The following is a 13,398-nucleotide window of genomic DNA, read 5'->3' on the forward strand; positions in this document are numbered from 1 at the left end:
GGAGGCGGAGGTTGCGGTGAGCCGAGATCGCGCCATTGCACTCCAGCCTGGGCAACAAGAGCGAAACTCCGTCTCAAAAAAAAAAAAAAAAAAGAGGCAAGTTTGCTTTCTCAGACTGCACAGAGCATCTCATTATTTTGGGAAGCCCCATGGCCACCTATTTCTGGGACATGAGGCATGGTGGGAGCCAGAGTTATTCTTGGCTATAGATTTCATTCATCCTTTTCCACCTTGATTTCAATGAATGAGTTCAAGTCAGGACAGCAGGTTTTGTGGGGCTGGTCAAAAGATGGGGAGACAGATGCATTCTCATCTCCTCCCTCATCTTCCTCTTCTTGGAAATTAGGATTATAAAGTTCTGGTGGAAGAAGCTGGGCTTCAGCAGAAGGCAGTCTGTCTGAGGGGGGCCCATACACACGGTTGGCTTTGGTGCCATGCTTAGAGTTAGCATCCAGATGGTAGCAGAGCTCTGTGAGGCGCTGGGCCCGGAAACGGGGAGGGCGGGCCACCCACACACCTGGCTCGTTAAGACTGTCCTCTTCATCTGACATCAGCTCCTCTGTCACATCCTTCCACAGACGTTGATCCTCAGGTCCAAAATGCCTCATGATACTGGATCGGTTGGCAAAAAGCTAAGGTAGGAGCCAGGGACATAGATTAGGAATATAAACATTCTATGGATTAGATTTGGGGAAAAGGTTTGGTGTGGAAGGCTATGTAAAATCTGTGCCTAAGAGAACCCAGTCCCCAAGTCAGATCTTAGCACTGGCTTCTTATCTCTCTACATTCCTGACTCTCAACCCTATTCTCAGATGCCCTGTCCTCTAGCCCTTCCCACTGTGGCACATTAGGGTTTAGAGGTTAGCATCTTGAAAGAAAGGCCTAGAAACCTACCCGATATCGGCGACTTCGAAGTTTCTTCTCCTCTTTTTCCTTCAAGCCTTTAAAGGGGTTCAGGGAGTTGCGGTACTCACGCCTTTTAGTAAGGAAGTAGGCCACACAGGCTCCTGGCAGGGAGGGAAGGAAGGAAGCAAGAAGCAGGGTCCTCTAGAGTAGTGGTCTTTAGCCTGTTTTTCTGCCCTAACACTACTGAATGGGAGGTTGGGGATCACTATATAGATGATGGGCTTTCTTGACATAGCCATCAGCATCTATTCACTCCTCTTTGGTTTAGCTTTCTTTTTATTTATTTTTTTATGGTTTTGTTAAGAGAAAAGGTCTTGCTCTGTCGCCCAGGCTAGAGGTCAGTGGTGTGGTCATAGCTCACTGCAGCCTCTTACTCCTGGGCTTTAGTGATCCTCCAGCCTTAGCCTCCTGAGAAGCTGGGCCTACAGGTACACATCACCACGGCTGGCTAATTGGTTTAGCTTTCTTTGCCCACCTCCATCTCCAATACTAACTCCTCCCAAATATCTTCCACTGGAAAAAGACAACTCCAATTGATTGCTTCTGTGTCTCCCTGCTTCCTCCACCAAATAAAACCTACCCCTTTTTGGCTGTGGTGGCTCACACCTGTAATTCCAACATTTTGGAATGTTGGAATCCTCCTGCTGAGGCAGGAGTTTGAGACCAGCCTGGGAAACATAGTGAGACCCAGTCTCTATTTAAAAAAAATTTTAAGGCTGGGCATGGTGGCTCAAGCCTATAATCCCAGCACTTTGGGAGGCCAAGGTGGGTGGATCACGAGGTCAAGAGATCGAGACCATCCTGCTCAACAAGGTGAAACCCCATCTCTACTAAAAATACAAAAATTAGCTGGGCATGGTGGTGCGTGCCTGTAGTCCCAGCTACTTGGGAGGCTGAGGCAGGAGAATTGCTTGAACCCAGGAGGCAGAGGTTGCGGTAAGCCAAGATCGCACCATTGTACTCCAGCCTGGGTAACAAGAATGAAACTCCGTCTCAAAAAAAAAAAAAAAAATTTTTTTTAAACTCCTGGCATGGTGGCTCACACCTGTAATCCCAGCACTTTGGGAGGCCAAGGTGGGTGGATCATGAGGTCAGGAGTTCGAGACCAGCCTAACATGATGAAACCCCGTCTCTACTAAAAACACAAAAATTAGCCGGGCGTGGTGGTACACATGTGTAATCCCAGCTACTCAGGAGGCTGAGGCTGGAGAACTGCTTGAACTTGAGAGGCAGAGGTTGTAATGAGCCGAGATCGCGCCACTGCACTCCAGCCTAGGTGACAGAGTGAGACTCCATCTCAAAACAAAAAAAATTTAAAAATAAGAACAAAAAAAATCTACCCCTATTGCCACTCTGATGGATGATTACAAGTATTTTTTCTTTTTTTTTTTGAAACAAGGTTTGGCTTTGTTGCCCAGGCTGGAGTTCAGTGGCATGATCTGGCTCACTGCAACCTCTGCCTCGCAGGCATGAGCAATCTTGCCACCTCAGCCTCCCAAGTAACTAGGACTACATGCCACTACGCCCAGTTAATTTTTGTTATTTTTGTTTGTCTGTTTTTGGTAAAGCTGGGGTTTCACCATGTTGCCCCTGCTAGTCTCAAACTTCTGGGCTCAAGCAATCCTCCTGCCATGGCCTCCCAAAGTGCTGGGATTACAGGAATGAGCTACAGTAGCTGGCCCTACAAGCACTTTTTCAGCAGAAGCTTTCACAATATGTCAGCGTTAGCTACAAATAACAAAAGAGAGCAAGGAAAGAGAAAGCCTGGGAAATAATATTTAGGGACCAAAGGGCAGGCCTGGCTTCTGAACATAACACCTCCTCATAACACCTTAGATTCAAGACCTGCATAAACAGAATGCATGATGGTGTTCTAGCTCTTTCCTTCTCTCATTTTCATTTCAGACAGAGAGGGAAATAAACAGGCAATTTGAGATAATTCTATGAATATATTGTAGGTGAGAACGACCAAAAAAATGCTTCAAATCCACTATTTTCAAAACCACCTAAATCATCTCTATTATTCCTCTTCTCCTCTGACCAAGAAAAGGGAGTGGGAGGAGAGGGGGATAAAGGATGGCATAGGAGTTAAACCCGTTTTTCTCACCTTTTAGCTCCTTATCAGTGTAATTGTGGGGACTGGTCACTAGCTCTTGCTTGAGCTTTTCCAGAAGAAACTTCACTACTGAAATATTCCAAGAGGACTTGATGCTGCCACAAAGAGAAGAGAATGAATAAGGCTGTCAGTTTTGTAAGAGCCAGACAAATAGAAATACCCAGCACCGGGCATGGTGGCGCATGCCTGTAATCCCAGCTACTCAGGAGGCTGAGGCAGGAGAATTGCCTGAACCCAGGAGGCGGAGGTTGCNGCCATTGCACTCCAGCCTGGGTAACAAGAATGAAACTCCGTCTCAAAAAAAAAAAAAAAAAAGAAGAAGAAGAAATACCCAGCACCAATCAACTTAGTGGCAAATCCCTCCACAGCCTAAAAAGGTATGGCGAGATCAAAGCCTTAGTCTCATTGCTGGATTGGAGCATCCCCCTCTACTTCCCTGTCCTTAGCAAAGAACCTTCTCATTCTTTTTCCTTAAGGGGATCATACCTTTCAGACCCATTGAATCTCTTGTCATTGGTGATGTGGTTATGCACATTGTGGACCAGTTTCTAGGGGGAAAAAAAGAAAATACAGTCAAGCCAAGAGTGGATATTATGAAAACTCTCCTGTGGTACCTAGGGTAAAAAGGCATTGTCCCTAAGGGACTCTCTGTCTGAATCCTTCCTATAGCCTAGGTACCATTTCTATAGATGCCCTTTCTAAGCCAAGAGCCTATCCAAGGTACTATTTCAAATGGAGCCTTCATTTGATGTGTGTCAAGGTTCCAGGATCATCCCTGGCCTTACTTCCGCTCATGAGTAGTGTGATCACTAGAGCAGAGGGTCTCAAACATTTCCATGAACATACCCCTGATAGCAATGAGAAAGCAGGTATACATCAGCAGGAGTACTGCGAGTGAACATTTCTTTTTCCTTTCTTTTTTTTTGTTTTTTTGAGATGGAGTCTTACTCTGTTGCCCAGGTTGGAGTGCAATGGCGCGATCTCAGCTCACTATAATCTCCGCCTCCTGGGTTCATGCAATTCTCCCACCTCAGCCTCCCAAGTAGCTGGAACTATGGGCACTCGCCATCATGCCTGGCTAATTTTTTGTAGAGATGAGGTTTCACCATGTTGGCCAGGCTGGTCTTGAACTCCAGAGCTCAGGTGATCCACTTGCTTCTCCCTCCTAAAGTGCTAGGATTAGAGGTGTGAGCCACCACACTGGCCAAGTGAACATTTCTTGAAGTCCCCTACTCTTGCGCACTTAAAGTTTTTCTTCAGAAGGTATCTGTATTTCTTTTAATATAAAAATGTCTTCTGGAAACTTCTTTTTTTTTTTTTCTTGAAACAGTCTTACTCTGTTGCCAGGCTGGAGTGTGGTGGAGTGCGATCTTGGCTCACTGCAACCTCCACCTCCAGGGTTCAAGCAATTCTCCTGCCTCAGCCTCCCAAGTAGCGTGACTATAGGTTTGCGCCACTATGCCCAGCTAATTTTTGTATTTTTAGTGGAGATAGGGTTTGACCGTATTGCCCAGGATGTTCTCGATCTCTTGACCGCGTGATCCACCCACCTCGGCCTCCCAAAGTGCTGGGATTACAGGCGTGAGCCACTACGCCCAGCCATCTTCTGGAATCTTCTAATAAAGTTGATGACCCAGGAAAAAGCCCTGGGTTTGTCTGTGGTTTTATATATCTCCTCATGCGTTACCATAAATCTCAGGAGTATATACACCAGGGTCTAAAAAACAGAAATCTAAAATAACAGAAATGTGAATCAGAAAGAACCATGGAGACTGTATTACCCAATCTCCCTTTCACATCATTAAACAGGTTGTCTCTCTGCTTTGCTTATACACATCTAATGATGGGCTCTCCATTTTGAGTCAGCTTATACTATTGAACATTTCTACTTGTCAAAAAGTTTTGCCTTAGATGCTTCAAATCTGTTCCCAGTTTTGCCCATAATAGCACCTGAAATATTTATTTATTTATTTATTTATTGAAACAGAGTCTTGCTCTTTTGCCCAGGCTGGAGTACAGCAATCTCGGCTCACTGCAACCTCCACCTCCCAGGTCCAAGAGGTTCTCTTACCTTAGCCTCCCAAGTCGCTGGGATTACAGGCACGTGCCACCACACCCAGCTAATTTTTGTATTTTTAGTAGAGAGAGTTTGACCATGTTGGCCAGGCTAGTCTCGAACTCCCGACCTCAGGTGATTTGCCCACCTTGGCCTCCCAGAGTGCTGGGATTACAGATGTGAGCCACCCTACCCAGCCCTAATGCAGGGTTTTACATTTCCTTCAATTAAGTTTAGCTGTGTTGTTTCTGATTATATTTTCATCCCAAATTCCCTTAGTCAGTGGAAGTTACCCAGTCCCAAACTGACAGATTCATATCCTGATCTGAGGATTTTTCAGCTCCATATTCAGAAATCCCCCATTTATCCTTCTACCTCTATGGCTGATTGACCATACCAACTTAAGAAAGTACTGTTAACTTTTTTTGGCTATGGTCTCCACTCTGTAAAAAGGACATTATTATGCTAGCTGCATATTCAACATAGTTACTTTACCTTTTAGTAATCCACACTTAAGGAATCACAAAGGAATCAGTTAATGTTTCAGAAAGTATTTGGGAGAGTTTAAAAAAAAAAAGAAAAAAGGAAAAAAGGGAGTTACATAGTTTCCAACTCAAGTGGCTTGAAAGATATCAGCTGATAAAAATCAAACCAGGCTTGATGTGGAAAGGGAAAATACTATAGACAATAAGTGTGAGGACTGTAAAGGCTTTTGGCTCACCTACCTACTGAATGAGCTAAAAATATTTTCCCAAGGAGTGGCTGGGATCTGCCTCATTCCAAGGTATTAAGAATTTTGGTTTGATCCTTTTGGTTTACAGGATCCCTAGCAGCAATCCTCAAGAGCCCCAGAAAATTGGAGCGGTGCCTCTTTGATTCCATCTCAGAGCTAAAGATTGGAACAACGGTCCCTCCCCCTTTAAACCCGCAGTCTGCCACAAGAACATTTTAAACCTTCCTTTGGGATGGGCAGCAAAACTCCCTAACTGGTCCTCCAGATCCTTCTCAAGCATGATGGTGAGTGAGCATTACTATCCTTCCTGTAGGCCCTCAGTTCCACCACTCTCCTAAGGGAAGGAAGAAGCCTGGCCTCAAAACTGTACCTCTCTCTGGAGGCAGCAGGCACAAGTAGAATGGAAGTGATGAAAAATCTTGCTTTTATGCGAATTCTAACTATAAACTCATTTCAGCCAATAAGAACATTATATGGCGAAAGAATATCTCCAGCCGGGCACAGTGGCTCACGCCTGTAATCCCAACACTTCGAAAGGCCAAGGTGGGTAGATGCCTGAGCTCAGGAGTTCATGACCAGCCTGGCCAACATGGCGAAACCCCATCTCTACTAAAATACCAGGCGTGGTAGTGCATGCCTATAATCCTAGCTACTTGGGAGGCTGAGGCAAGAGAATCAATTGAACCCAGGAGGCAGAGGTTGCAGTGCGCTGAGATCATGCCACTGTACTCCAGCCTGGGCAACCGAGCAAGGCTTTGTTTCAAAATAACAATAATAACAATATCCCATGGTTGTCAGAAAGAAGCTTTTGTGAGACCAGCCTGGACAACATGGTGAAACTCTGTCTCTACTGAAAATACAAAAAATTAGCCAGGTGTGGTAGTACATGCCTATAATCCCAGCTACTCGGGAGGCTGAAATGGGAGATCACTTGAGCCTGGGAAGTTGAAGCTGCAGTGAGCCTTGATCACACCACTACATTCCAGCCTGGGCAATGGGAGTGAGACCCTATCTCAAGAAAGAAAGAAAGAAAAAAAAAAGCTTTTGGGTACAGAATTGATCCCTTTAAGGTTGGTCACTTTAAAGAAGGTTTCTCAGCTTCTTCACTATTGGCATTTTGAGATGGATAATTGTTATGGGGCTGTTGTGTGCACTGTAGGATATTTAGCAGAACACCCACTAGATGTCAGTAGCATTCTCCTTCCCCTGCCCCTACCCACCCACCGGTTGTAATAACCACAAATATCTCCAGATGTTTCCAAATGTCCCTTGGGGGCAAAATCACTCCAGGTTGAGAACTACTGCCCTAGAAGTTCTCTAGGTTTGGTCAGCTGTCAGGCTGGTGACTCCCAGCTCAGCAGGATGTTCTCCTGGCTCCCAGCCACTCCAACAAGGTTTCAGGCAGACCTGTTCAGGCCAGTCCCTTCCTAGCTAAGAGCTCTTAGAATGACTGGAATCTCCAAATCCTATAACTGAGCTGAAGGTCTAGTGACTCTGCATCTTTGAAGCTTGAGACTACCTCAGGACAGCTTTACTTGCTTTTCCACCCAAGGGCACTTGCCGCTTACTCTGCACACTAGCTTAATTTGCAGGCAATTTCCAGAGTTACCCTTTGGTGATCAATCTGCTCAATCCCTTAAAGATCTTCTCATCAGGATTATTAGAACACTGGGAAGGCCAGGCACGGTGGCTCATGCCTGTAATCCCACTACTTTGGGAGGCCAAGGTGGGTGGATCACCTGAGGTCAGGAGTTTGAGACCAGTCTGGCCAACATGGTAAAACCCAGTCTCTACTAAAAATACAAAAATCAGCTGGGCCTGGTGGCAGGCACCTGTAATTCCAGCTACTCAGGAGGCTGAGGGAGGAGAATTGCTTGAACCTGGGAGGCAGAGGTTGCAGTGAGCCGAGATTGTGCCATTGCACTCCAGCCTGGGAGACAAAGCGAGACTTTATCTCAAGAAAAAAAAAAAAAAAGAAAAAGAAAGAAAGAAAAAACATCGGGAGATATGATATAAAGGAAGATATCACATTATCTAGAAAAGCCTAAAAGTTTGATATTTAGCAGGGGACTTCCAATCCCTGGTGTTACGGAATAACCTCTCTCCTTGTCCCTCCCACTCCGGTAGGATTCAGTATAGCATTCATTCAATATGGGAGGCCTAAAATCAACCCACCCTTCATTCTTCACTTATCTCTCCAGACTGAAGAAAAATTTATAGAAATTGAGCTCACTCACAGAAAGTACCAGATCCCGCTTGCGCCTGGAGTTCTTCTGCCCACTTCTTCTGGTCCTGCATGGGGAAACGGTTAGCCCTAGAGAGTGTCTCAGCTCCCCAGTGCTCCCAGGGCCTGACTCTTCCAAGGCACTGTCCAGCGCAGCAGCGGAATTGAGCATGTCCTCAGGGTGAGGTGGTGGCAGCTTGGTTCCATTTTCTGGTCCTGTCTCTGAGGTTGCCCGCTGGATTGCCAGTTGTGCAGCTGGTGAGAGTTGCTTGGCATAAGCAGGGACCAGCACTCGCTGTACTGCACCCTCAGAGGCCACATAATCATCCACCAGCTAAGAACATAAAAAAGAATAGCCTATTAGCCAGGTAGGCTTAGGGGAACCTGCTTAACCATCATTCTTTGGCTAAGGATATTGAACAGAAAGTAGAAAGAAGCGGGGACTCTAACACAGTCTTTAATGGTCAATGGCTTGTTTCTCTGGGACTCCTATGAGTGTTGGGCAAATACTTGTGTGTACAAGGTCTCTTGTGTTGGGTTGTTACTGTAGGGCTGCTCACAAGGAAAAAGCGTGTTTCTGACACTGTTTGTGAATAGTCTTTTATGGATTGCTCTTGGATATAAGAAATGTAGATGGGTAAGTGTTTTGTCTGAAAGGGTTGAGAGAAGAAATGATGACAAGAAAGAAATCAAGCAAGAGAAGGAGTAAAAAACTAAAACAGTAATAACAATAAAGAGACATAAAAGAAAAATGAGCAAATGAGGAATATATTAGGTCAGAAATCCCTAGAGAGACTGGCAGCGACAGCTCCCCTCACCTACCCTCCATTCCCAGGGTCAGCCCATGCCTTCACCTTGATCCTACCCTGGCCACATTTGACTGTCACAGCCCCTGACATCTACCTGATTGCCTGTGCCCTCACTCAAGGACATACAGAGCCGGGAAAGGAAGGAGGGAGCAAGGGAAAGAGAGGAAGAAAGGAGGGGGGATTTCTGCAGTCAAGAAAACAAAACAGTGAAAGTGGGGACACACACACACACATACACACACACAAACACACACAGAGAAAGAAGCGGGGGAGGAGACTGAGATTTATAGACCTGTGAGCTGCTTTCTGCACTGTGAAATCTAATTCCATCCTGTCGGTTTGGAAGCCTCAAAGAACCCACAGCTCAGGGCAATGCCTGGCCTGGTACCCTCCTGCCTCCCACCTTCCAGGTCCTCCTTCCTTGGGCTGGAATCACTGAGAGTCCTGACCAGCCACAGACTGGGGTGAGCAGCAGTGGCCATTACCCATATGGCTGTGCCTTCAGGAGAGCAATGACCAGTTGCTGTGTTACACTGGAGCGAGAGAAGGGGGTTTATGTATTCATTTCTCAGATCCAGCAGATGGGCTGGGATTTTCATCCCTCCAATCTACCCTGTGTGTTCTGCTCCTTTACTATTTACTGGGTGTCTATGCCTTGTTGTAGGGGGAGGAGAAAAAGAGAGGGCAGACGGAGAATAAGGTGGAGGAGAGCTGATAGATCTCCCACCGTCTCTCAAGTGGCATCACATCTGTTATTTTCCTATCTCTAAGATCTCTATAGTTGCTCCATCTCCTTTTCATACTTCCATGTGTGACATTCTGCAGTTCTTACTCTACTCAGCCAGGATTTTTCTGCTCATATGGCCCTTAAGCAGTAAAGAAACTGAAATAGCACAATGTGCATCCGTGTCTTTTCCTGCTCACAAAATATGTTTGCTTGCTTCCTTCTTTTCTTCCCTCTTTCTCCCTATATGTTATTCTCTTACTGTTAGCACTCAGTTGGCCATTTCTTTTTCTCATTTCCCATTTTATTTCCTTTCCTCTACCTCCTTCCGCCTTACCTCATAGTCTCTCTCCTGTGGTGTAGATTCTGTCTCCACATAAACTCGCCTTTCTTCTGTGCTTCCTTTTTCACTTTGTCTCCTCCCTCAGCCCTTCATTTCTACTTGTCTCTTTCCATCCCTCTAACTGTCTTCTATTATCTTTATCTTTGTCTTCTCACTTCTTCCTCCTCTCTCCACCTCTGCCTCTCTCCTCTGTACATTCCCATCTCTCTTTGTACTGAATTCCTCTTGGCAAGCAGAGGGTCCGCGATAAAATATGAATGAGCCGTCTGTGCACGGCAGGCATCCTCGCCGGGAGAGGCAGAGCCCATGGAGCAGCCGAGACAGCTGTGGAGGAGAAGGTGCCATGCGGAGCTATTGAGAGAGAGGGAAGGGTACCCCATCACTATACACACACCAAAAAATGACCTTCTGCTAAAGAGGCTGAGGGTTCAGGAAGAAAATATGAGAGCTGACTATCCCTGAAGGAAATGGAAACTTGGTTTATCACAAATGGAAAGAAAAGGTTTAAAGATGGAAAGAAAAGAAGAGAAAGGAGAAAGTGTGAAAGGCCAGGAAAAGCACTTAGGAGCAACAGCCCCTGCTGCCATACTCACAGGATTGAGCAGGGGGGGGCCCTCGCTGGCAGCCAGCGTGCACCCCGGGAGCCGCATGTCCTTCTGAGTTGCTGGGAAGTCCAAAGGCCCAGGCCCTACCGAAGCTGCTCCCAGCTGCCGCAGCTCCTCAATCACCACCTGCACGCCACTGCCCACGCTGTCACACTCCTCTTCCACGGCAGACAGAGCCTTGAAGGCTTCCCCGGGACTCTCCTTGAGAGGCCCAGGCTCCTCAGGTGGGGAACTATGTGCCCGGCTTTCCCCATCTTCATCAGGGGTGGACACTGTCCCTTGCCTTAGCTCGCCCACTTCCTCCTGGAGACGTTTTAACAACTCATTGTTGGCCCTGGCAAGACCCAGAGCGGCTTCAGCCAAACCCACTGCCTTATCCACCCGCTGGTAGATAATATGCAGGAGTTGCTCCGAGCTCTGAACAGCCAGGCCATGTCCAGTCACTGTGATGGGGGTGCTAGGAGGAGGATTCCCGCCCTCGGAGCCTGCGTTGCCCCCACTAGTCTCACTCCTACAGGTGCAGCAGCGGCATCTGGCCTCGCTGCCACTAGGAGGGGAGAAGAGAATGGTGGCACTGAAGGACATGGTGGATGGGACAGTAAAAACACGCTTATACTGCTGGGCCGCTCCAACAGGTAGGAAGCATCAACTTCTCTGGACTCACTTTCCTTTGTCAGTGAGGGTGGTCAGAGGAGCCCAGGCCCCAAGCTGTAGGGTCTGTGAAAGAGGAGTAGACAAGCCATGAAGCACATTGTCCATGGCAGCCTCTCCTCAGACTGCAGAAGGGAGACAGGTGCCTTCTATTTGCAGATACTGTGCTCTCCTAGCACATCTCAACCAAGGCCTTCCTGATGAATGGTTTCAGAGGGTAGAGAGCATCCTTTCTGCCCCTGGCATGGAATCCCCCACCAGTGCAACCTAAGGAACAGGGAATGGATTCAGAAGGACCTACCGGCATCTGGAAAGATTACAAAATTAAGGAAGAAAATGTAGATCTGTCTTCTCCTCCTCCTCACCATCTTTACTGTAATAATGGTACTGCATTTCATTGCTTTGACATTGTTCCTTAAGGAGTTCAGAACACTTCACATAAGTTACCTCATCTGTACAACAGCCACAGGAAACACACATTTCCCCAGGTTCAGAGAAGAGACATGCAGAGAAGTTATATGTCTTTTTCAAGGTTGGAAGAAGACAGCAGAATCCAGTTATTGCTACTTTCAATGTAGTGTTTTGTTTTTTTTTAACCCAATACCACTTTTTATTGACATTAACAATCATGACAATCATGATTCTACTCTCTCCATAATTTTCATACAAATGCAATCAGAGTAAGACTCCTAAGTAAGGAATACATCCATCACTGCAGCCCTTAGCATGTTAGCAACTTTTCACTATTATATCATTAATGCTTTAGGGATGAGGGTAGGGAAATGAAATGAAAAGGTAGATTAGGGAATTGAGCTGAGGTAACCCAGGGCTGCACAGCGCCCTTTCCTGCATAGCTGTAAACCTGGGCCACCAGCCTCCATGAAAGAAACTAGCTGTCCTGAATCTTCCAGCCAGTAACCCAGAGAAATCACCTCTGGAGTCCCTTATCTTCATTTCTCGTGCTTCTTAAGGGTGGATCCAAAACTCAACTGGAATATCTGAACAGCTATGCTGCCACTTTGCCTGCGTGATCAGCCCCCCTAAAAGGAGCAACCAGGCGGGTCACAGTGGCCCACACCTACAATCTCAGCACTTTGGGACGCCGAGGTGGGTGGATCACAAGGTCAAGAGATCGAGACCATCCTGGTCAACATGGTGAAACCCTGTCTCTACTAAAAATACAAAAATTAGCTGGGCACAGTGGCACATGCTTGTAGTCCCAGCTACTCAGGAGGCTGAGGCAGGAGAATTGCTTGAACCCAGGAGGTCGAGGTTGCGGTGAGCTGAGATAGCGCCATTGTACTGCAGCCTTGGTAACAGGAGTGAAACTCCGTCTCAAAAAAAAAAAAAAAAGGAGAAACCAGAATGTCAGTGATAAGTAAACTGCCTTTCTTTTAAATTACTGTAGTTAAGCAAGTAGACTACTCCAGGAGAGAAAAAAAGGGGGAAGGAAGTTGATTTGTAGCACCGAGAATGCTCCAAGGAACTTAATATTGTCATTTTCTAAATGATTCTTGATTGTAGAAAAAAAACCCTTCTGATGTTCCATAAGTGACAAAACGTTAAGTATGTTTACAATTACCCTAAGAGATGCATTTCTCTCTTACACTGTAAATTAAAACATCACAATTAAAAAGAGAGGAGGGAAAAAAAAAAGAGAGAGAGTAGGGACCGGGTGGAGTGGCTCACGCCTGAAATCCCAGCACTTTGGGAGGCTGAGGCAGGTGGATCACCTGAGGTCAGGAGTTAAAGACCAGCCTGGCCAACCTGGTGAAATCCCATCTCTACTAAAAAATACAAAAATTAGCTGGGTGTGGTAGTGCATGCCTGTAATCCCAGCTACTCGGGAGGCAGAGGTTGCGGTGAGCCAAGATCATGCCATTGCACTCCAGCCTGGGCAACAAGAGCAAAATTCCATCTCAATTAAAAAAAAAGGAGAGAGCCAAGATGACCGATCACTAGCAGCTCAGGATTGTAGCTCCCAGAGAAAGCGCACAGAAAGAGAGGACGTCACACTTTCAGATGAATTTTTGTTGCCCAAGGACTAGGAGATTCCCAGCGGAGGAGCCCCACGGGTCGCCAGCGCGACTCTTGTGGCCAGTGTGGCGGTTTTGCCGGCGCTTTGGCTCGGCGGATCTCGGTGCAGAGTAAATGGGACTGGGTCCCGTTTTGATCTACGTTTGGAGCTCCGGGAAGGCAGAGTCGCCCATTCACCTGATTGAAAAAGGGAT

At 46.6% G+C, this 13,398-nt stretch overlaps 1 protein-coding gene across 2 annotated transcripts in view; it reads right to left on the reverse strand.

Moving 5' to 3' along the window:
• Nucleotides 1-104: 104 nt before the first annotated feature.
• CUNH14orf93 (chromosome unknown C14orf93 homolog) overlaps nucleotides 105-13,398 on the reverse strand; it is a 23,915-nt gene continuing 10,621 nt past the window's right edge. The window contains exons 2-8 of one of the 2 annotated variants that reach the window (XM_017544517.2): nucleotides 11,469-11,474; nucleotides 10,505-11,233; nucleotides 8,049-8,369; nucleotides 3,509-3,570; nucleotides 3,014-3,117; nucleotides 895-1,007; nucleotides 105-632 (exon numbers count right to left, since the gene is read on the reverse strand). In XM_017544517.2, the coding sequence (XP_017400006.1) occupies nucleotides 213-632; nucleotides 895-1,007; nucleotides 3,014-3,117; nucleotides 3,509-3,570; nucleotides 8,049-8,369; nucleotides 10,505-11,101 (1,617 nt within the window). In that variant the 5' untranslated portion in view covers nucleotides 11,102-11,233; nucleotides 11,469-11,474 and the 3' untranslated portion in view covers nucleotides 105-212. The remainder of the gene's footprint in view (nucleotides 633-894; nucleotides 1,008-3,013; nucleotides 3,118-3,508; nucleotides 3,571-8,048; nucleotides 8,370-10,504; nucleotides 11,234-11,468; nucleotides 11,475-13,398) is intronic. The other variant, XM_037744305.1, reaches the window with a different exon arrangement.

Source organism: Cebus imitator, unplaced genomic scaffold, assembly GCF_001604975.1.
Source record: "Cebus imitator isolate Cc_AM_T3 unplaced genomic scaffold, Cebus_imitator-1.0 Scaffold170, whole genome shotgun sequence".
NCBI lineage: Eukaryota > Metazoa > Chordata > Mammalia > Primates > Cebidae > Cebus > Cebus imitator.